Raw genomic sequence first — 24,175 nt, forward strand, 5'->3', positions numbered from 1 at the left:
TGATGCATTTTTATTGACACTAAGTAATGTGCATACCGCAGTACAAAAAGACAAAGGGATGTCCTGTAGGCCATTGTTGTTTAGAAGCAGGAAATCTCTTTTCTGTATCATCTAAACCATCCCTTTGTCAGTTCAAAAACATCCCCCTTGTCCTATTGAAACAGGCCCTGCTGAAAAGTTTGTCCTCATGGTGCAAAGACAATTTGTCATTTTGAACTTTGGAAATCCAGTTATTGAATCTGGTCATAGTTGGAAGCCATATATTGTAAGGAACATGACTGTGGAAAATGGATTTTTTTGTTTTGTTTTTCAGTCTGTAGTTAAGGACTGTGTAAGATGTGCCTTGACAGTACTTTTTGAAGTGAAAATGTCCTTTGTGAGAAGTTTTGAATGTACTCTCTTTAGGCTTTACTCATACTCATTCATATATATACTACAAACAGTGCGTATATGGCAGCAATCGAGAGCAAGATTCAAAATCCGTGTGACCGAACAGATAAAAATGGCATCCTTTAGGCTGTTTTTGGGTTTTTACAGACTTTGTCAGAGTGGCAGCATTATCAATGACACGCATTCTCTCTTGCTTTATCGCGTTTTCTTGGATCGGGACTGTAAATAGCAGCGGGTTCGGGATCTTATGGGGTCTGCGTCTTGTAGGAAGATGCGCAAAACGCGTTTTTAAGTTAAATTCCAGGGATTTCAGGACCCGAACCCGAAACACAGCGAGACCCGCGGCTCTACCCGCCGCTTCCCGCTACGGCCGCGCGGGGGCGCGCTCGTCCCGCGCACCCAGGCAGGACGGGGACGCGCTGGGCTCCTCCGCTCCGTGCGCGGCTCCCGGCCCGTGACCGGTTTGGGGGGACCCGCGGCGCCTCAAAGGCTCCCGTCGGGGGCTCCGGGGCCGCCCGCACCATCCCCGGGCCGACCGCCGACCCCCTCCCGCCGCCCCGCACGGGCCGCTCCCTCGCCCCGCCTTCAGCTCCGCCCCTCTCGTTTGTGATTGGCCGGGCCGTTCCCCCGCTGTCTCCGATTGGTGCTCGCAGCGCACCTCATTTGCATGCGGCGGTGCGGGGCGCGCGGCGGAGCCGCGGCGGAGAAGTTGCGCCGGGGCCGCCGCCGAGCGCCCGTCCTAGCCCGGCCCGCCTCAGCCTCCGCGCCCTCCGCCGCCCCGGCCCGAGCGGGACATGGCTGAGCGCAGCCTCCCGCCGGGATGGAGGTAGCCGGGCCCTCGGGGAGGGCTCCTGCCCGCTGCGCTGCCAGTCCTCCCGCGCCGCTCGGGGCTCGCTAGGGATCTGCCCCTGCCTCACCTTTCGCGCTTGTCGTGCCGCTTGGCTTAACCCGTCTTTCCTATGGCTGGGATATACAGCTCGACTCTGAAGACCCTGGAGGATTTAACTTTGGACTCTGGTTATGGGGCAGGGGATTCCTGCAGGTCCCTCAGTCTCTCTTCTTCCAAGTCCAACTCGCAAGCCTTCACCTCTTCTCAGCACAGAGGCAACTGGTGGTACTACTCGGGCTCCATGAACAGTAGGAATAACAGCTGGGACACCGTGAACACCGTGCTGCCGGAAGACCCCGAGGTCGCAGATATCTTCTCCAAGTGCCCTAAGCTGCCGGATCTCGAGGAGTACCCTTGGACTGATGAAGACATCGGCAGAATCCTGCGCAAAGGGAAGGGAGAGGGCCGGGGCAGGAGCTTTTCGCAGGAGGCTGTCAGGCGGCTCTCGCAGCTGCTGCGGCGCGCCCTGATCAGAGTGTCGCGGGAGGCTCAGCGCCTCAGCGTGATGCACTCCAAGTGCACCCGCTTCGAGGTGCAGAGCGCCATCAAACTCATCCAGAGCTGGGCCCTGGCCGAGAGCTGCGTGCTGGCCACCGTCAAGGCGCTCTCCCTGTACAGCATGAGCGCCGGCGATGGGCTCAGGAAAGGCAAATCCGCCCGCTGCGGCCTCACCTTCTCGGTGGGCAGGTTTTTCAGGTGGATGGTGGACACGAGGATCTCGGTGAGGATCCACGAGTACGCGGCCATCTCCTTAACCGCTTGCATGGAGAACCTGGTGGAAGAGATTAAGGCTAGGGTTTTGGCGAGTCAGAGCCCCGATGGTGGAGGGGAGATCTCGGCTGAAATCTTGGAGATGGTTATCAACAACGATGCGGAACTTTGGGGAGTGTTGCAACCTTACGAGCACCTCATCTGTGGGAAGAACGCTAATGGTAAGATCCAGTTTTTATGGTTTGTTGTCTTCATACCAGGAAGCTTTACTGTAAAGTCCTCGCTCTCTGTGGACTTGGGGTTTTTCTAGGTTTTCTTTGCATCTGGATTGCATCTTGCTCGTGGTTTGTGTGTGCGTAAAGCAGGCATGACGGTCCTGCCAGGCAAGAATGATCCTGCTCTGTCCTTAAGATGTACCGGGTTATAAAAGGCTGTGGGAAACCAAGCCCTGTTGTCCTAACAAACATCCGACTTTCTACCAGCTGCTGTTTGGAGCATTTTCCCTCTAACTGGCGTGCAAATATGTTCTCTGTAATCCTAAGATGAAATGTCCTTTACAAGCTGCTGTCAAGAAAGTACCACTATATCTCTTTTAAACAAAATTTATCTTACAGCGAGTATCTTGTAGTTTCATCTTAAAGATGCTGTTACCACGTACAGCCTGGAGAGGGAAAACATTATTATTTTCTTTTTCCTTTGCGGTAGTAAAATTCACTTTATGAGCAAAAACTTTGAACTTGTATACTTTGGAATTCCTTGTAACTCAGCAGAAACCTGTGGTGTCCTTTCCTGCCATAAACAAGAGCGCGTGTGTGAGCGTAGGACGGTGTCTCAGTGATGAGAATAACACAGTGTTAAGGTACTTACCGCTGCCATTTGTTTGCAAAGTAAAATTTCCGAACACTTAAGCAGATAGAGGAATGTTGGCATCTTCTTACGGGAGCGAGGAGCAATTTGGAAGGCTTAAGCCGTGACAGTTGTGTTAAGGAGCTGCACTGTTTGTTTTGCATAGTCACACTGAGGAATACCATACTTTTCCCATGGAAAATTCAGGGAAACGTCCAGTTTAGAAAAGTATTTTGTGTACCACCCACGGTTTCATGACTTTTGCTGGCCTCTGTTACGGTCGACTATTCCATGCCTAACACTTTTGTGATTTAACTCTATAAAACCAAGGGGGTTTTCAAAAGGGAATCTCCTAGCGAGAGAAGTAAAGGAGATGTTATAATTTGAGGCGGAAAAAACCCTTTGAAATTGTCAGAGATGGGCTGACTCACCTTCTCGTCCCTGGGTGCATTGATTTCCTGCAGTTTTTCCATACCCAGGCAATTCTGTTGTTCAGATCACGAGTAGGTGACTGCAGGGGGTTGTCCCCATTGGGTCAGCTTAACTAAACACTTGTGAAATAAATGTCTAGAGCCTTTTGGATGTTCTCTTGACTCTACTTCAAGGCATAACTGTAAATTTCAAGGTAAAACACAGACCTCTACACTTCTAACTAAAAGCGCTTGGGTGATTAGAGAGGTATGAGCATGCGTCTGCGAAAACACTTGTCATTCTTCGTTTTTCATGGGAGTGGTTGTTTGCCACCAGCTCTGAGAAAAAGACTTGTTTCCCTTCCCTTGTTCCTTATTTAAGGAACCTAGAGTAAAATATTTTGCTTCTGTGAACCGAAATGTACATTTCAGCTCTTCTCTGCTCAGTGCTTCTGCCACGCAGGTTCTGTGTCTAAAGTGAAGAGTTGGACCCTCACTCAGCTTTTTTTTTTCTTTAATCTATTTCTTAAGAGAAATTTCCCTGAAAAAACTGCAGTGAGTGAATGGATGCTGGTGTTGAATGGGAAGAAGGTTGACTGCAGGGAAATGCTTATAAATATGCAGAGCACCAAATGGTCAGTTATGATAACGCTCCTGCACAGTGGAAAGCCAAGCAGTCAGCGGCCACAGAAGGATTGGCTTCTGTTGCCTCTTTTGTTGTTCCTGCCTTTCAGATCAATCCTGTCAATAATTGAATGCATTTTTTAAGTCTGGAAATTGAATAAAACCACACATGAAGGCATTCTGTGATTTCCTGTGACAGTCTGTCACTAGTGTTTTACCTGACACAAGTCAGTGAATCCTCTAAATGGCTTTTCTTGCAGTTGGAAGGCCACAAATGGTTTTATATGGATGCAAAAAAGCTTGAAATAACTTCTCTATTCTTCTCCCTGTAGGAATTGTAAATGAGAAGTATTCACATCATTCTGCACAGTGCTTTCAAATGATCTTGTCTTTTACATTAATTTAAATCTGAAGTAGATCTGGCAGTGAAATAACTGGATTTATTCCTGTTTAAGGAACAGGGAAACTTGCTTTACTGTCACTTTTGTTTCTTTCCTAGTAAAAGCATTTAGTGGAGCACTGGTAAATTGCAAACTTGGGGAGTGTGTGTGTGTTGGGTTTTCTTTTATAGCCCTGAGTTTGATGGCAGAGATAAAAAGCACTTAGAGGTTCAGTTCTAGCTCCAGTCAAGCATTGTAATCCCTGGATGAAATCCATGGTGCTGTCCTCTGCAGAAGATTGCATGGGATTATCATAATGGACATTTCTGGCATTATGATCTATTGAATACCATTTTCATTATTAGATCAGGACAGCCTGCTGCTTTGGAGTCAAAGAAACAGTAAGTAAATACATAAATCTTCCTAAATTCTCATGAGACTGAGGTTTAGACCTGTATTTCTTCAGTGACTAATCTCCCATCAAAGACCACAGTCCAGTCACTTGAAGCTTTGGAGGCTGAAAGAGCAATATTGTATATTACAACAAATGTGTTTTAATCAACACCTGCTGTGTGAAGGGTAAAGTTTTAAACTCTGTAAATGCTTAAGGGGGAATTTTAATATTATTTTTAAATAAATAATAATCTGTGGCTTGCTTGTTTATTTGCCCTTTCTGTGAAGCTGTTCTTTAATCAACTTTTTTGCTGCTTCTGTGAGCCATTCTTTGCTCTCAGTGCGAGTTCTGACTCTGCTCAGGACTTCGTGGCTCTGCCTTGGAAGGAGGAGGAATGACCGAGCCTGTGGCCCTGTGTTCTTAATGCCCCCCCAAGGGTAAGGTCATCTTAAGCAGAGTTCAGGTGGGATGTTGCAAAAACAATGCAATGCTGGAAAGAAAATGAAACAAAAGCAGCAAAAAAGATAAGCAGCTACTGAACAATGTAGCTATTGAAAGGTAAAGCGAGTGTGAATTGGAATACAGGTTTTATTTTCTATTTTTATTTACATGGTGATCTAGATATGCAGTGGTGGAAAATGCACCCAGTGGTTTCATAGGGATTTTGAGACACTCTAATTAGGAATATTAGGGTCTATTAATTTGAAATGACAGAGAGAGAAGTTGAAATCTGCACTTACCTTGGGAATGCGATTCTTTTACTTGATCTGCCTGTGTTTAGTGCATGGCTCTTTAGACTCTGAGCTGTCAGCACTGCAAATACATTTGGATATCATTGCCCTGTTAATTACAGCACTTGGGTTGTAGTGAACTCTGGTTATGGTCAGGCACTCCTCTGTCTGCTAGTCCACCTGCTGTGCTGTTTAATGCATCAGCACATCCTGGTGCTCTGGAGATAGAAGTGTTGACAGATGTTTTGCCAAAGGAAAAAAAAAAAAAAAGGAGAGGGGGAAGGGTTGGAATTTAACCTGATAATGTTGTTTCTTCATGTACCTCTTAGCCCAAACACTCAAAGTTCTCCCTGGACAAACTAATACACAAATGAGTCTTGTGGTTTGCTCACCTGAGGATGAAGAAAAATAGGGTCTGAAAGAATTCTACTTGTGTTTTGAGGTATTTTTCTTAGGAAGGGTTGAGGGGGGAAATGTGTAACCTTTCTGCACAGTGTGAGGGAATGGTTTAGACTCTGTAAAATTAAACAAGGCAAGAATTTTCTTCTCGCTAATATTAAATACTGACAAACCTTACTGAACATAAAACATGGGCTTAGCATTAATTGTCACTAACCCTGTGTTCTTTTATATTTCACACTACAAGTTAAAAATTATAGCTGATTTTAACAGAGGATTTTTTAGAGCTACACTGTGATGAAAATTCCTTTTTATACCTGTCACATGGTATGAAGTAACTTATTTCTGCATAGTCATGGTACTGTATTGAAATGCAGCATGGGGGGAAAATAATGACATTTCAATAAGCGGAATGTCCTTTTGTTATCTGAGCTGAACAAACTGGTGTGCTCATCAAGAGCCTCATCAATTTTAATAAGCTATCAGCTCCACAAGTCTTTAGGAAAGCACTGCATAGTGGACGGGGGGACATTTTGGGGAAAAGAGCTGCAAATGCAATCTATAAATGAATTTGAGGGGAAATACAGGATTCATATGGTGGTACAGCAGGTACAATTTAAAAAGTGGCTTGTAAATTGTTTCAGAAAAAATAATCAAGTAACTCTGTCTTCTGTATTACTTTGTCTGAAGCAATTTTGTGGATTCCTGGGCAGGAGTTTGGTAATTTATGTACACATTTCCATTTGGGTGAGCTTGTTGTAGCTATGATCCTATTCCAACTTTGGCTTCATTCACCTCTGGACCCCCAGCCTATCTTGTGTGCTTCTACTCCTGCACAGCCAAGAGCTTGGATTTCTATCCACAAACCCACAGGGACAAATTCTTTAAGCCTAAATATTAATGCTTGTGCACACATGCTCTCCTCTCCTACAAAAAATAAACCACCAGGTGCGTATCTGCAGATGTTTGTGTTTTTAATTGAGCATCTTATGTTAAAGTACAGAGTAAGTAAGGCTAACCTGCCTACTTTTTCCTCTTTACTGTGTCTCTCTCTCTCTCTCTCTCTCTATATATATATTTAGTTATAGTGAAGGAAAATGAATGATGTAATGATTCTATCTTAAATTAATCCTTCATATTGCTGATACTACCTCATGGCAATAAAATTTGTGTCCTTTCAGTAAAATTGGTTAAAGAGCAAGTGTTGAAATCCCTCTGTCTGTTACTACCAGCAGCAAATGCTGCTGATGTTTAGAATTTTAGTGGAATCAGTGCTGGTGGCAACTTAACCCTGTGAAACAGAGGAGTTGTTTCTCTTGGAGAGAGAACTCCGTGACCCCTTTTATCAAGGCTGAAATTTCTCGTTACTGCTAAAGTTTGAACTGAACATATATTGTTGGGGTCAGGACAGAATTTTATTCCTAAGTGACAACAGAGTTCTGGTGTTTGGTTCATTGATTAATTGATTTTCCAGGTGAACAATAAAGCTGGTTTAGCTCAAAGATTAGCAGTGAACACGTGTGCAATATCTGAGGTGCTGTTACATGTCATTTTGTGTGTGTGTCAGCAGAAAATGAGGAATGAGCTCTAAATGTTCATATTATTAGTAATAAAATGGAATGTGTTTGGTGTACATGTCTTTTGATCCTGGAATAACTGGAATTAAAGTAGAGATCTTGCAGCTGATTTTGCTGAGTTGAGCCACCAGAGTGGGATTTTTTTCTCATGTACCCCATCTAATTTCTTATGTGATTTGAAACAGCAACTCACCTGATCAAGGGAGGGTTGCTGATTGTCAATCAACTTCCATAACGGATCTATAGGATTATGGATACCCTCCTCTTCCTTGAGATCAGCACTCATCCAGAGCATGGATGTCATATATATATATTTTGGCTGTTTTGACATCTTAATCCATCCTGATTTGGAGTTATTCCAAAACTAACTGCAGTAGTAACAAAGAGTAGTGGTGAATTTTGAATACATTTTGTTCTGTTAATGGGGATGAGATGAAACATCTTTTTACACTGAAAAATCTTGTTTGGGTAGTATTGCAATGTTTTCATGTTGTTATTGCAATGTTTTCATGTTGTAATAATTTGTTTCTGCTGATATACATCATGTGATTCAATTACTCCAGTTAATGGTCCATTTAGAGCTTTCTTCATCTGTTTGGTTTTTCTGTCCCTTTCGCCAGCTTGCTTTGTAATGGATGGATCTGCAACAACTCAAAGGAAATGTTTCAGTTTATGAAGTCCTCTGTTGCAGGAAAAAAAAGTAAAAGTACTGGAAGCATTTATTTACAATAAACAATTCCAAGTTGGAGGGGAGGGTGGGTGAGGACTCAAACACTTAATTAACTGCAGAGAAAGCCGAAACTCCAAAGTGCCCGCTTGCACTTGGGAGCTTAAACCCAAAATCTTGGTGCTGAAGTAGAAGTAATTTATTAAAAAACTCACTTTACAGCAATGCAAGAAAATAGAATAACGCCAAAAGTGGTATTAATCCTGTGATCTTCACTAACTTAGCTTGTTGTCCTTTCTTAAAGGCTAATGCATTTTACATTTCACTTTTTCTTGAGCAATTTGTCAGTTGTGCCAGCAGAATTAAACAGAAGAGAAACAGAGGCTTGTAAACACAGTAAACCCACTGGATACTCTGCAGTGCCCAGTTAATCTCTCAGCTGTCTTAATTCTTCTGAATGCTTGGAAGCAAGATGAAAATAATTCTCCATTTACATTTGAACTCTCACTTTGCATTTGGTCAGGGCTGAGCCTTACAGTCAGTGTATGTGGTACTTATTTATAAACATTTCCTGTTGTTGGAGGCTCAGGATTTTTTAAGGAAAACATCTCTCTCCCCGATGAAGTTTTACCCCACCACTAGACAACAGGATGAAATGTCCATTTGCTCATGTTGAACTATGAGAATTCAGGCTGATGAACAAAAGGATAAAACCAATTGAATTTCTGGTGCTACTCTTGTTTTATTGGGATTGACTTCATGGTATTTTGATTTGTAGTGCCTAACATGACATTCCAATAAATCCAAACAAGCCTGAGGCTCCAGTACATCCAGGACAGTGGTGGCTTTGTGCTTTCTTCATTTACAAATTCGGGCCAAAGTACTTCAACAGAACTCTTGATTCTTTTCTGCACAGAAGAGCAGCTACATTTAAAAAACAAAGAACAAATATATATATATAAAGAGCCAGTGGGACCTTGTTGAGAGCATGAGTCAATTTAAGGGTTCCAAGTTGTGGATTTTTTTATGGAATATCAGGTTGGAAGGGACCTGAAAGATGACCCTTCCAACCACATGAGTGAGGAGAGCCTTTGAAGTGGAGTTGCCTTGTTTGTGTCACTGGACTTGTCCCAAGAAAGCAACAATAGAAAGAGGAAAGGTTTGTTCCTTTCACCCCCAACATATCCACAATTGCCTTTGGCCTTGGGTCACAAGCCAGGCAGGATCTTTTGAGCTCAGCCTGCTCTTTGGGAAGGGCTGGGATACAGCAGGTGACCTGCTGAGCTTGGCAAGGCAGAGGTGGTTTTGTCAACCCCTAATTCAGGTGTCTGCCTGCAGCCTGCCAGGTGGCTGCGCTTCTGTGAGCTTGGGACATGTGGGATGGAATTAATAGCATGGAAGTAACTTCTGAGGAAAGACGATGATGTGACTGCTGTGCTCTTCAGGAGGGGATGCTGAGGATTGAAGTTAAATGGAATTCTGAGTCATAAAATCCTTGTCTTGTAAAACCTACTTGTTATGTGGTACTTGAAGGTGAAAGCCCCTTAGAGTTGTAAACTTCCTTCTCCTCATCTGCTCAAAACCCGTTCCTTGATGCTGTGATTCCTGGTTGGGCTGATGCTGTTGAGGAGCTCCTCTGTGGAGCAGTGGTTTGGGTTGGTCTGTGCTGTGATTTTACGTGAAGCAGTTCTCTGAAATTGCCCCTCAGCAGAGCCTGAGGTGCTGGGCTGCGACCTGGGAGCATCATTAAATTGGGTCTCAGGGACGGTTTGGTGCTCTTGGTGTGGCTTTGACCCAGACACTCAGAGGTCAGTTGTACACCTGAGCACTTGTCAGTCTTGTTCTGGTTGTTTAATTATTACACCTGGACCATCTCTTTCTTAAAACCTGTTTGATGTTCGCATCATGTGGTGCTTGACCTGCTCCAAGTCTGAATTAAGCAAAATGCCAGAGCAATCTGTCATGAGGCTGCATTTGGCTCTCCCTATCCAAAAATTTAAAAGCCTTGACATAAGCTAAAAAAACACCAAAAAAAAGGGGAAAATGTACTTAATTCCTGTAGTTTTTGTGTACTGACACTAAAATGCTTGAGATGATGAAGAGTGTTTGTGGTAGAATCCTGGGGTACGGACAAAGAACTGAAGCCAAATAAACATTTCAGGGCAGCTTTGCAGTTTGTGGATGTAGATTTATAATAACTGATAAATTTGCTGTGGGGCTGTGCAAGATCAAAGTAAAAGTTGTTTATGATATTTTGGGGATGAGAGGAAAGGAACACTACAGAAGACATAATCTGCTTGTTCCATTCTTCAGTGTTTATAACATCACAGTCCATGCTGGATACTTCTGTCACTTTAATTTCTATCTCAGTCTGGAGTCTGTTGCCTGGGTCCTGGAGAATAAAGAAAAAAATATAACTCTGTTTATGCTCTGACTTATACATTAAAAAGATAAGCATGCAGAGGCATAATTATCTATTATTTTTTGATCCTATATAGCTCTGGATTTTTTCCTGATTAATTCCAAGATGACAGTGAATAGCTTTTCTTCTAATATTTACATTTTATTGTTTGTGAAGCAAGCACACTACTATTGGAGTTGAAGGACAAGAGTTGAATATTGGCAGACAGTTAAAGTAGGGCATTGGGCCAATTTTGCCTCATATTTATTCTTCAGACTATTTGGGTTTTTGATGTTTTACTAGAATTTAGTAGAAGTCAGTTTCTTGTTTATTTTGTTTAAATGACAACTCAGTACTCCAGGCAGCACTGACTCATATCAGGTGAAAGCAAAACTCAGGGTTTCAAGCTGCTTTTAGGCAGTTCACTCATCTTTATCTTTGATTCCTCTTACAAGTAGTTGTGAGGTTCCTTTTTATTTCTTTTCCCAGTTTTTGTGCAATTTCCTGAGATAACACCACAGGCCTAACTAAAATTTTAGGGATGGGTGTTTGTTGTAATAATATGAGAGATAACATATAATGAAACATATTTCCTCTGAGGGGGTGGATATAAGTTCTCTTGAATTGCACATTGAATTTCTGCTCTTTGGTTGAATGTTATCTTCATTCCAGCCCCCCACCCTGTTTTGTGCTCAGCTTGCACTGGCGACTTTGTTTAGTCTAGAGATCATAAAAATGTCTCCCGAGCTGCATTGATACAGTTTTATTACTATCTTTGTGTGCTTTCTGGTACTTTTAAGCTGTTAAATGAATTTTATAATGTGTCTGGATATTTGCACTGTAGGGACAGTTGGACTTGGGAGGGAAGAAGGTGAAAAACTATAATGGCAGTAACCAATTCATAATCTTTATTGTTGTTTTTAATAAACTATCTCATTCTATTGTCAATATATAAAGACTTTTAAAGTTTCCCCCCTCCTGGGAAGTGTTATGAAAATTTCTGTTATGCTTTGTCAGCATATGTTGAAACTTTGGCTTGAATGGATGTTGGTTTTGTTCAAACCTGAAGTGAGATCAGGAGATTTGTCAGAGTTGTTGTCAATGATCTGCTGCTGAAAGAAGCTCAGAGTCCATGCACAAAGTGCTGCTTACCTCGGAGTTTAACCTTGCTGCAGCCTAAGGAATAATTTTCACTTGTTTTAATAGATATTTGATAAATTTTTGCTTAGCAGAAAAGACTGGATCCTTTCTAAAGCAGTTGCCTGGGTTCGAAATTGCTTGGATTGGGGCCACATGTTTGTCTGAGGTGGTTTTGTTTTAGTGCTTTGTAATAAACTTAAGGGATTTACACCTTGAGGTGGGACAAGCTTTGGCTTTGGTGACCATTTCTTCCATGGAAAACCTGGATTGGGGGATTTAAATCATCATCTGTGCCCTGAGGTAGTTTTGTAGCTGTGCTGGTGAGTGCAATGTAGGTGACTGGTAGGTTTTCATTAGTCTTATTATTTTATTGATGTTAATATTATTTGGAAAAGTGTGTCCATCCTCCAGCTCCGTTCTCTAAGGTCAATGCCAGATGCAGAGTCTCTTATTAAAACCACTCAAGGAAGATTCATGCTCAACATTTCTCCCTGGAAAGCAACCTTGGAATTGTTTCTGGCACTGCTTCCCTGTGTGTGTAATTCTGCGGCTCATGTTTTTGTAGCAGACGTGGAAATGCATCTTTCACCACAGGTTATTTTGTGGGATGATGTATGTGCTGCACATTTATAGATTTGGGGAGGGAGCTGTCTTGCTTTGTTTTCATACAGTTGAGGTGACCTGTGACCTGCTGGAATTGAGTGATTGAACTCTGAATTTTCTTGTACCTCCACAGCAGTTCAGAATATTCAAAATTCTCCTGTTATAGTGTGATGATGTATATGCAAGGCTGTGTGATTGTGGTTTTTCACGTTCACTGCAGAAGGCCAAGCTCCCCTAAGGCAAGCACAACTTATAAATGAAAATTAGTATAATTTATTAGCATGCAGGTAACCCTTGCCACACAACCAAGACTTAGATAATTCTCAAGTTATGGCAGAAGATACCGAGCTGGCATGGGGCATTTGGCCTTGCACCATCTGCGAAGCCTGCACTCCAATTTTCTGCTGTTGCCATGGGCTGCAGACTCAGACAGGAAATCATGGTAGGATGGGAAAGGCTCCAAAATACACACAGCCTGTATAAGGTTTGCAGTTAAAAGGGAGTTTCAGAGAACAGGCTATCTGTTCTGCTCACCAGGCAGGGAGAAGCAAAGCTGCCTTGTGTGTGCCCATGTGCTTTAAATGTCCTGGTATGTTTTATATGCTCATTTTTTTTAAAGCTGGAATTTTTTCCACGTAAAGTAACGTGCAGAACTTCAAATGATCCATTGATGTACGAGGGGCCTGATTCAGCCCTTGCTTAATTGGTCGTGCTGGGCTGAAAGAGGAGAAAGGAGTAACCACATGGAGGTTGGGGCACATCAGGCAGAAGAGGAGCCCCTGCCTTTCCTTCCCAGGGACTCATTTTGGGGGTTTAGTTCTATTTTCAGGGATCAAGGCCTGGGTTCTCTGCACTACAGAGTGTTGCTATGGGAGGTTGTGTGTGTATGGCCCATGAAGTGACAGGGATGCAGAAGGTGCTTGGTTAGTGGAGCTGGGTTGCATTCTAACCCTGGGTAGATCACAGGGTCAGAGTTATTAATGCATTTTCCTTGAGCTGTAGGTTAAAATAGGCAATACTGGAGTGATTTGCTTTGGAGAGCAAAGTTTTATCATCTGCCTATAAGAGATAAGCACAATAATCTGTGTATAATGAACTGCACAGTCTGCAGAGCTTCCAGTGTGTCTGAAGTGTAGTGTAGGACTAGTCAGCTTATGCTGCCTTGACAGATGGGGGAGAGGATAATTTCTCCAGCAGTTCCTAATTTAATTTTAGGAAAGGAGATACTCCTTGACTAAAATTTCCAGCAAATCCACACTGAGCATCGTGCTTGAGAGGCATTCTGGACAGACAGAACAGGAGTTAAGCAAACTTCTTGTGGTAAAAACCTGCTTTAAAACTTTCTCTCCTAGGCCCATCTGTGGTTTTTAATTCTGACTTGAAGGGAGCCATGTGAGAGGGTGGTTTGTTCACCGGGCATTTTCCAATTTGGCTTGTGTATGTAGTGCCTCTCCAGCTGCTTGGAAGAATGGAACTGTGACAGGAGTAAGGTGAGGTCTGTGTGTTACGCTGCCAAATATTGCTGGATGCACTTGTGATGTATTTGTCAAGAATGAGACTGGAGCTACCAATTAATCTCATTAGAAATTAAAAACTTTGGTAGGGTTTAACCCTGGGCGTGGGATCACCGACTAAGGCAGTTCATTTCATGACCCTGGATCTTCCAATAACTGCTGTCTTTTTATGTGTAATATAATGTCAGAAAGATTTGCTGCTTTTCCTTTTCGATTTTATTTAAATCTGACGGGAGACAGTGTTCAAATGGCAGACTCTCTCAGCCAAGCCATCTGCCTGAGCCCTCAGCAGCGCATTGTATTCCTGAAAGAGCATTCTAGGGAAACATCCCAATTCTGAAAAGTTTGAGCTGATTCTACATTAAAAGAAGTGATCCAAAAAGCTGCTGGTGATTTACATGTGAACACTGCCAAGTATTTCTCTGATGAGAGTGCATAACAAAGGAGTGCTCGAGTGGTTGAGTAAGGCTGATTGGAACAATCTGTTGTGGGCAACATCTCTTTCTGATGCTCCACAATGGTGAGAAGCTATTGTCAGTTATATTTTCAGTCTGTATTTTGCTTAGAGGTACGAGATCTTTTGTTGTCAGGTCCCTCGAGCCAGTTGTGGGAGGTGGGCGGGGGTGGGGGGCGAGCAGAGACAGTATTTCTTGCTTTAAAATATTCATGGAGCTTGCATGGGCTGGCTTCAGCTGACTTTGTCACCCAGAGTGATTTCTAGAAGAGACAGAGAAGTTGTATTTGATTCGTCTTAATTAGGGCTTGATAGGCACATTGTAATTTGACTTCTGGATCTGAATATGGATCTGCATTAATAATCAACTGCTCTCCTAACCTTGCTTTTTGTTCTCAGCTGTTACTGAGGAGTTTGCTCAGGCAATAGCTGGAAGAATGTGTAGTATTTGTTACATGGACAGTTCATCTGAGGACACTTTTCTGATGTTCAAGGACAGCAGGTTATTCTCTGGGCTTGTTCTGTGATGAACAGCACGAGCTTTAGGAGACTCGTGTGGGAGTGATTTCTTCTACTTTTTTTGTGATTTGCTGTTGAAATGAGGCAGGTCATATAAAGCAGCTGCTTATTTTGGAACAAAATCAGCATAACACATTAAAGAACTCATTAATCACTTAGCTTGACCTTCATTTATTATTTAAAAAAACTTCTTGCATCTCTTGTACATTTTGAAATGCCAGGGATCCTAAGACATATGTTGTCTGTTCAGATCTATAGGTTAAGAGCATCAAATAGTTATAATAGGGAGTAAAACCAAAGGAGATTCCTGTTGAAGTATTGGCTCTCCTTTTACTCGTTTTTAGGAGTGGGAGGTGGCTGTATAAATACCTCACAAAGAACTGCTCTGAACTCTCCACTTGTGTAAATTTTTGTCCTGGGATAGTGGCTTCTTCCCTTTGTTCAGTTTTGATAACGCAAGAGACTTCACTTTCCTAAAAGTCTTTCAATGCATTAGCCAGCTTCTGCATCTCCTCTCCTCTTAAAAATCCCAGTGCTTATTTTACAGCAGGACTTATTCTGTAGTTAAAACCCCAAGTTCCTTGAGGATGTCTTTCTTATATATCCCCTGTGTAGTCCTAATGGTATGAGAAGAGCTTACTACATTATAATCACGTTAACTTGTTACAGAGTTGGGTTTTTTTGAGGAGTGGGAGTAAATGGATCAACCATTAAAACTTAGATTAGTTTTGAGACAGGGGAAGGGATCAGTAGATTTGGTCAGAAACCTGCTCTTTATTTGTCTAATAATACAATTGTCTGTTCCTACAAGCCAAAATGGGATCATAAGCATGGGACCAAGCTTCTATTCAGCCTTTGAGGCGGGAACGCAAGCAGCATTTTCATTTTATTGGGAGGGTACAGTCAGGTTTGTGTGGTCATTAATATATAGGAGTTCATAAAACTGGCAGCCTTAATTGGATAGAAGGGTGTGTAAAGCATGAGGTGAACCAGAATGAGATCTCTTGGGGTCTGAGTTGTGCCTCCTCTTAAAATACGCATGGCTTGGCACAGTGAGTAGCTGGGGCTGAGAGCACAGTAGTATTAATTTTGTTTGCATAATGGCATTCATGTGCCTATGCTAATGAGTATGTTCTGCTGCCTGTCCTGCAGGTTGTGGACTGGACTCTGAGCTTATTTCACATCTCTAGTGCTTATTTCACATCTTTAATGGCTTCCTTCTGCAACAGAGCCTGTCTTGATTCCCAGTGATGTAATGGATCAGAACCTGACCTTGCTGCACTGCTTTTCCCACAACTGTTGTGCAGCAATCACACAGCTGTTCACTGATTATTATTTTTTTTCCAATTGGCTTCTTTGGGACACATTATTCTTTGGCCTTAACTTCCTAATGTAAGTCATCAGCCACTCTTTGGTAACAGCATTCAGGCAGTGCAGGCAGTGTTGTTGAAGGCTTTAAGTATTGCTGAAGTGTTTGGGTCTGCTCTAAACGTTGAATGTATATTAAGTTTATTTTTATTGGTGGGGAATTAGAGGCTTCCTTTCCCCCCTCTCTTTTCCTCAGCTTAGGACAAGCTAAGATAAAAGCAGTATTTAATGAAGGAGTGAGGTGTTTCAAATAGAAATATCTCATAGGCTTTTTTTCCCAATAATGTCATGGATGTGCTGTGTTACATTCAGCATCAGGGAAGTTGCATGGACTAGCAGTTCAATGTGTTTTGGGGTTTATTTGTGGTTTTGGGGGGGGTTTTCAAGTATTTGTGATTCATTGTGAAAGTATTGTGAGCTGATGAATTAAAGTTGAGGAAGGGTGGGAGGAGGAATAGAAATCATTATGTCACAAGCTGGAAATCTCAGCTGCAGTGCACCTTAGAATCACTGAAATGCTGGTTAGGATTTGTTCCTGGAGGTTGTTCAGTCCATTTCCACTTCTGGTTGGACTCCTGCCAGAACTAGATCAGCTGAGTGATGGCTTTGCCTCTCTAAATCTTGGAAACACCCCTGTGGTAGATCCCACAGCCTCACTGAGCAACCTGCTCACTTTGTTAGTGAAGTTTCTCCTGATGTCCAGCCTGAGGCTTCTAAGTCACAGTTTGTGCCAGTGCCCATCATGTGCTGCTTCTGAGAAGAATTTGACTCCATACATTTTATAGCCACCCTTCAGATAGTTGTAAGTGCTTTTTAAATTGGCCTTTAGTGTTCTCAAAGCCAGACGCTACAAGCTCAGCTCCTGTACCCTCACAATTTCCAGGCAGAGACCATCTGGTCTCTCTGCAGTTTATCCACGTCTCACTTGAAGTGGGGAGCCTAAAATCGTGTTCCCACAAACCTGCTGAGGCTGCTTGTGAAGTGATTGAGCAAGCTGGACCTCAGGACCGCCTGCTGTTCTCTGATCACTATCAGTACATTGTATTGTGTGGTTTGCTCTCATCTCTGCCTCACCTTGAGTGCAGGAGACCTTTCAGGTTGGAAAGTGGTGCTGAATTATGTGGTTGAGGCTGTGACTTTTTGAGGTGGAAAAAGAGAAGCTTCAAATGTAGAATTTTCATTTTGTCAGAGCATGAAACTCAGAGAGTCCTTTGGAGTTTCCATAGAGAAATTACTTCATTTCATGACTGGGATGCTTGCTGCCACAAGCAGGAGTTCTTGAGTTCCTTTGTACCCATTAGTACAGTCAAAACTATATCTGATGTTTAAAAAAACTGAAATGAAACAAAAATGAAAAAGCCACCGCATCTCCAAACCACCAAAAAACTCCCCGAAAAACCCGGCAAAATCAAACCAACAAAAATCCTTAAGGTCTTCGGTGCGGCATTTGAATATTATGGTTTTTTTGCAAACTCACCTGAATTACAGCTATTGCAGTGTGTGAGAATATCAGTGTTTTCACTGCCCAGACACCTTCAAAACCAAGGGTTTGAAGTCTGGCTGTGAGTCTGCTTCTGCCTGAGATCTAGTCTCAGGTTTCAGTGCTTGTTTTCTTTCTCCTTTCCTTTCCTGTCCCCCCAACCAGAGTTGAAGGCACAACCTGCCTGATGATTTTAAGCTTAGAAGATGGGAAAGAAGGTTACAGCAGACTCTCTTTTGTAATTTTTCATCACTGGCTGCCCTTTCTAAATTTGCAGTCACTTGCATGAATGCTGCCTCCATGTACTTGGAGAATTGAGGCACTCTGTGCAACTGGAGAAGTGAGAAGCAAATGTTTTGGTTTCTCTACCCACTGCATTGTGGAGCTTTCACAAAAAACCAAAGGCTCATTCAACATTTCTTTGGAAAAATGTGGCTCTAAACACTGCTTGCCCAGGAAGACAGGTATGGGATTATGTTGTCGTTTTACATAACCCTTAAAAACATAACGTCACCACCAAAAATTACAGACCAATAATATAAAAGCAAGCAGTTGAAGAGGATTCTATTTCAATTAAAAATAGCATTGCTGGTGACTGGGCAAGTTTCAGTGTAGCCACACTGCTTGTCTTCCAACTTTCATTTATTTTGCTTCCAGGGTTATAAACGTTGGGGGGAGAGAGGGGGATGGAGACTGTAACACTGAAAGTTACTCTGTCTTAACTTGTTCAGCTCTTCAACAAAGCTCCTAAATCTCAAGCTTTTGAAGTAATTAGGACAAATAACTGATATGACTTGTAACTTTTTCTCCTGTGGAAAAGTTGAGCCTGTGCCGAAGCCTTCCTTGAAGAGGCTATATCCCATCAGCCAGCAGTGCCATTCCTGGGTGCAGGCTTCCCTCAGAGGAATGGAAGATGGGAAAAGAGTAGAGACTTCTTTTTTTACATAATTAAAAACTCTGGAAAATGTCAGCAGAGGTAATGCTGACTAATGATCTATACTGCAAATATTGGTATATCCCAGAAAATAGTGTTCTCCTGTCTGGGGCAGTGGAACTAAATTGGGTTTGGTAGTAGCAAGAGGGAACTGCACACAAATTCATGTCTGTCTTGCTCTAATTGAAGTAAACCCCAGAAATGACCTCACCAAGGCTGTTTGCTCAAGCTCTTGGCAATCAGTTTTGAATACTTAATGCAGTAGCCAGAAAGCAGCAAAACCCCCCCATGTGCTACAGAATGAGTGTGATGGTGGTGTTGTCCCTTAATCAAAATGCTCTGTAATTCCTCTCTGCTTTCAGCTGAAAAAAAAATTTAAATAGTATTTTAATGTTGCATTTATTAGTTACACACTGCCATGTGAAATCCGAAGAAGTGGCTCTGTATAGATGCTAAAAATGCCAGAGGTTAACTGTTCATTTCATATTAATCTAAGTAACTAGTGGGCTACTTAAATACAAACATTGGGGAGGGGGCAGGGGGGAATCCTGCACTACCCTTACTGCCAGTGAGACTTCGAATTTAGTTAATTTCATGCATGCAGAGGTAGACTTTATTTTTCCTTCATCAGCTAAAATAACAATAAAGCCCAGCTTGGTATATTTATTTAATGAAACACAGGATCCCTGCCCTGATGGTTTTAATCAGTCCCCTTGCTATGTGGTAATTAGGGGTTCTCTCCCGTGGTTCTGTTTCTACTTAACTTTCAGAATGTGCAGCCGGTTTAAGTTTCGAGAGATACTTGCAACTAAATGTTGCCTCATTTACATGTGGATTATCCGGAGGGGACCCTTAAACGTGCACTCTCGTTACAGAAATGAAGCCCCTTTCAGCACTTTCTCATTCAGGGAGCAGCATTTTCCAGGAAAATGTTATCTTTTGTCAGGAACTAATTCATTCCACTCGGGGGATGTGACCAGCCCTTTGATTCCTCGCACACACGAGGATTCAGAAGCTGGAGGTGGCTCAGAGCCAGGTTTGCCTGTGTCCCGATGGATGCAGCTCTGCTAATTCAGGAGAGCATCCCTGAAACCAGGTTCGGGCTGTGCATCTGTCACAGGCGAGCCCTGTATTAAACACAGGGCGATAAATGGGCTTTTCCTGACCAGACAGAGCCTGTCAATGCTTCTCATCTTTGTTTAATAACCAGATCCCTTCGAGGGACCTGAGAAGTGTTGTATTTGTGCCTGTAACTGTGCAGCTGGGTGCCATTTGCTCCTGGCAGCTACGGAATGGCTGGAGACACGAGGAAGTAGAGCAAATACAGAGCATTTAAAGCTCTCTAAAACAGCTTTCCTGCATAATGTGTGATGTTAAAATACTAGGTGGCAGTTTGGGCCGGTGTAAAAGTTTTATTGGTGTGAGTTTGAGCCAGCCACATTATTCAGGAAGCTACTACTGAGCTCTCAAGTCATCTGAAACGTGTGCTAGTAAAACCCTTTTTATAAAGCAATACAACCCCATGCAAACTCCCCGTGTAACTCCTCATCTGTGTCCTGGGATTAGCTGGTGGGATGTTTGGGCTGCTGGTTTGTACAGGTACTCTGCTTGTAAATCCAGACAGGAGTGAGCTTCTCCCAGTCCCAGGATTCTGGAGAAACCACCTCTGCACTGTGCTGAAAGCTATTAATTAAACTTTGCTCATTGCAGAACTGAGCCCTGCTGCTGGTTAATTCCCTCTCCAAGTATTAGGAGGGAATTTGTAAAGTTTTATCCAACAAACCATGTACTTATATGTTTCTGATCCTACTGCAATTGTATCTGATGTCTTCTCTACAAGCACAAATATAAAAAGCCTTCCTGAAAATGTCACCATAGGTGGTGGAACTGGAGTTTGGGATTGCAAAAGGGGAAGGAAAGTTCTCTTTTATTGCTTTTGTCTCAGAATAAATTAATTTGAGAATAGATTAACAGGAGATTAAAGCATTTGAGTTGCAAATACGAGTGGCTGGAGAGATTTGGGGTCAGAGCTGGGATAAGTGGTACAGGAGCATTGCTCCCCAGATATGGATATACACCCAACTCATTCCAAAGGTCCTATGCCACAAATTCTCCCCTGCTCCCACTCTTGGGAATACTGATAATTGTGAAATACCCTCATAGCAGAAATGCAGTGTTAGGATGAAGGTCTCTTGTGTTCTGAAGGCAGTGGGATCTCTTATTATTTGTCTAAAAAGCTGTTCAGATTCTGAGCTAAATAGGTCTTTCCAGGCTTCTTCACTTACTTCTTTGATCTGGTTTGGCAGTTTTCTCTTTCATTCTGTTGTAATTTTTTTTCTTTGCCGCTCAGCTGCTCTTAATCACAACAGCTCATGAATTTGGGTACGTAGCTTAGCTCTGACTTTGAGGGCGTTCATCTTTGCATTTTTATCATAAATAACAAACTCAAGAAACTGGCAATGTGCTTTAAACAATTTCAATAGGAAGGCTTGTTGTGATGCATTGTGAGAAACCTGTTTCACTGGTACCAGTAACAGTCTTATTACCAGCACCTTAACTTTAAACTTACACTTACTGCCCACAAAAAGCCTTCATACACTTAAAGCAAAGGTAATTTTCTGGTGGGAAGAAGACACAGATACATAAGTAACACGGTTGTGGAAGAGCTGTGTGTGAATACTGTGGTTTGGAAACCAAGCAGGAGGTGGAGATTGCAAAACAAATTGCTCAGAATTCTTCCTTCATTCTTCTCACAAAAAAAAAAAAAAGGGAAGGATGACCAAAAATGAGAATTATGACCTAACAGCAGGGAACCCAACACTGAATGGATTTACTGTAATAGAAGTACACTGTAGTTACTTCTGTAGTAAAATCCTGTGAAGAGCATGTAGGTGAGCGGAGGTCTAGGGGTGTCCCCTGTTTTCCTGAGGGATCAAATATTATTCTTGCTTTTATGTTAATTGGCCTGGATGCAGTCAAAATATTTGAAATATTTGCAAACCTCTCCAGGTTTGTCTCCGTTATTTCTAGGGAATGTAGCAGTGGATGGAAGATTGTGGGTGAATAAACATGACAAGGTTTAAAAAATGGGATCTGTATTCACTGCTGGGGTTGGTCTGTGGGAAAAGGAAAACTAATCCCTTTGGGAAAAAAAGGAAATGGAAAGCAGATCCCTTTATGAAAATAAAGACATGTATGGGATAGATTTTTCTTGTACTTTGAGTACCTTTTTATTTTTTCAGCAAGGACTGACTTTATTTAAGTTGAATATTGATGCTAATTAGTACAGCACCCTACCCATTATATTGATGTTGTACTGAAAACTCAATTAACTGTGCAAGACCACCTTTTAAGTCAGTCTTCAAGTTGGGATTGAATTCTGGATGTCCTGGCTGGTTCAAGTTTTGAATTTGTGTTCTCCTGCTGTGAAAGTTTAGAGCTTAACATTCCAGAGGACAAGTTGCACTTGGGACAGCACCAGTTGATGATGGGAATCTTTAGCAGTGATTTTATACCATGAGCATCAAGCCTTCAGTGAAAATAACTGCAAGGCCTTACTGCAGTAAAAATCACTGATGCTTGCAATAAATTCCACAACTGCTTTGAACTGCTTGCTCATCTGATGTTTTCTCTGCAGCCTGGTAGGCTGGGACAGCCATGAGGAAGAGCAGTGAAAATCTGAGTAGCCAAATAACTCTGGGGATTTCCATTCAGCTCAGCTGTGGCATTCTGTCAGATTGAAAGTTAGTGTATCATGATGGAATATTCTGAGGAATACCCTGTGTACAGCCAGCCATATTTGGATAATATTTCCATGTTGCAGGAGGGCAGAACACTGTGAAACCTCATTACAGAACATGTTGGGGCAGCTCCCCAGCAGCAACCTCCACGTTATCTGCCTGGTGACAAACGCTGGCTCAGCCCAGCAACTTCTGCTTTCTGATAAGCCAAGGTGGTTTCCTTGTTGCAAATCGTGGGAAGGTCTCTTTCTCTCTCTAAAGCTCAGTCTTTTATTTTTGGATTCAGTTTGCATGGCGTTGGTGATGACTCTGCCGGGCACGTCAGAGGCTGTCATGGTTCTTTTTTAAAATATTCTCCAGCTGGGCAGAATTAGGGCATACCAGGCACATGAGGAAAGCCTTTCTTCCCCTTTCAGCAATATGGAAAAGCTGTGTGGGTTCTCTGGGTGTTTGTGTAGATTTCCAAGCATTTGTAGGCAACATAGAGGTGGAGAAGATGACACACAAGAAGTTGTGTGCTGCTTCTACCTCACACCCTGCTTACAAAACACTAGAAGGCAAGCCTTAAAGAAGCCTATAAACCTTACTATTATAAGAAATAACTTATATTTTTTAATTAAATATTTCTTGTTGGAGTTTTGCAAGTACTAAATAAGCTTTGTAGTGCTTATTAAGGCAGAAGGTATCGCAAATTTAAAACAAAAAGGAAAATATGAAATGTATGTAGAAGTGATTTGTTTAAAATGACACCAAAAAGTAGCAAAACTGGAAAGAATCCTTGAATCTGAGTTGATATTGTGGTGCTACCTAATGGCCAGAAGTGCTGTAAGTTCAGGACTTGTACCATTCTTCAGGAATTGAAGCAGAGGTGTCCTGAATGTGCTGAGAGGCTGCAGTAGAATTCAGGAGTTTTCAAAGCAATCCAAGGACTGCTTGAATTTACAGCCCACAGACAGTGGAGGGGGAACACAACACAGCAAAGCATCTTCAGCATCCTATTCTATCCCCAGACAAGAAATGGGATGCTGCCTTCCTGAAACTCCTTTGGATATTGGGAATTAGCAGAGGGCCTGCTTGAGATTTAGGGAACAAAAGCTTATGCCATCCTTAGGCCATGGAGTGTTGACTGTTCATTTTAAGGAATTATTCTGGTTAGAGGTTTTGCACGGAATTTTGCTGGAGAGAGATGCTCCTGCAGCAAGGTGGGAATGGGAACTGCCTTCCTGGATTGAGCCAACTCTCAGTGCGTCACATATGATTTGATTACAAAACTCTGTTCTATGTTGAAAGTGAAATCTCAGTGTTTCTGTTTGGTCCTTTCCAGAAGGAGTTCTTTCTTTTACAGCCCTCTAGTAGATGCTGAAGGTGAAGGGGGTTGCATCTGCTACTGCGTTTTTCTTTATGGAAGCTGTATAGAGAGTTCATAACTGTCTATTTTATAAAACTTCACCAAAAAAATAATCAATCTGTCATGTTTTCATGGCTTCTTTTAGAACTGCAACTCAATTCAGTGTTACACTAAATAAGAACTGGTTTAGCACAGATAAAAGCAGCTTCTGTCATTAATCAGCCAAGAATATGATTTCTTTTTTAAATTACAAATAGAAAATTCCAAAGGCCTGAGGAAGTTCACTAGCATAACTTAAATATAAAACAATAAGTTGTGATTTATTGCTTTCAGATCAGGCTCTGACTTTACCAAATGGATCTGGTGTTCATCTGAGCTTCAGTCATGTATCTGAAATGAGCATCTGGGCTCCTATCTCTTATCTACAAAGAAACCTGTTTTAAACAATGGCCAATAAAAATTAGTTAATCAGTATAATTGGTTATTTAAGGTAAAAGCAAGTTCTGCATGGAGATTTAGGCTTGTTCCATAAATGTGTGTGACCATAAATTTATCTGGTTGAGTAAACTTGTAACAACAGTCCTAAATTAGACATAAAGAACAGCTTTTACATAAGTCATGTTAAACCTCTGGAAATGTTATTGATTTATGTGCCG

At 42.2% G+C, this 24,175-nt stretch overlaps 1 protein-coding gene across 1 annotated transcript in view; it reads left to right on the plus strand.

Annotated features, from left to right (window-relative positions):
• Window positions 1-1,349: 1,349 nt before the first annotated feature.
• The window catches only part of ABTB2 (ankyrin repeat and BTB domain containing 2), a gene marked incomplete at both ends in the record, with an annotated part of 109,588 nt that continues 86,762 nt past the window's right edge, over window positions 1,350-24,175 (plus strand). The window contains one exon of the mRNA XM_084208260.1: window positions 1,350-2,211. Coding sequence (XP_084064386.1) covers window positions 1,350-2,211 — 862 coding nt within the window. The remainder of the gene's footprint in view (window positions 2,212-24,175) is intronic.

The sequence above is a fragment of the Fringilla coelebs genome (genome assembly GCF_963513975.1).
Source record: "Fringilla coelebs genome assembly, chromosome: 6".
NCBI classification, from domain to species: Eukaryota; Metazoa; Chordata; class Aves; order Passeriformes; family Fringillidae; genus Fringilla; species Fringilla coelebs.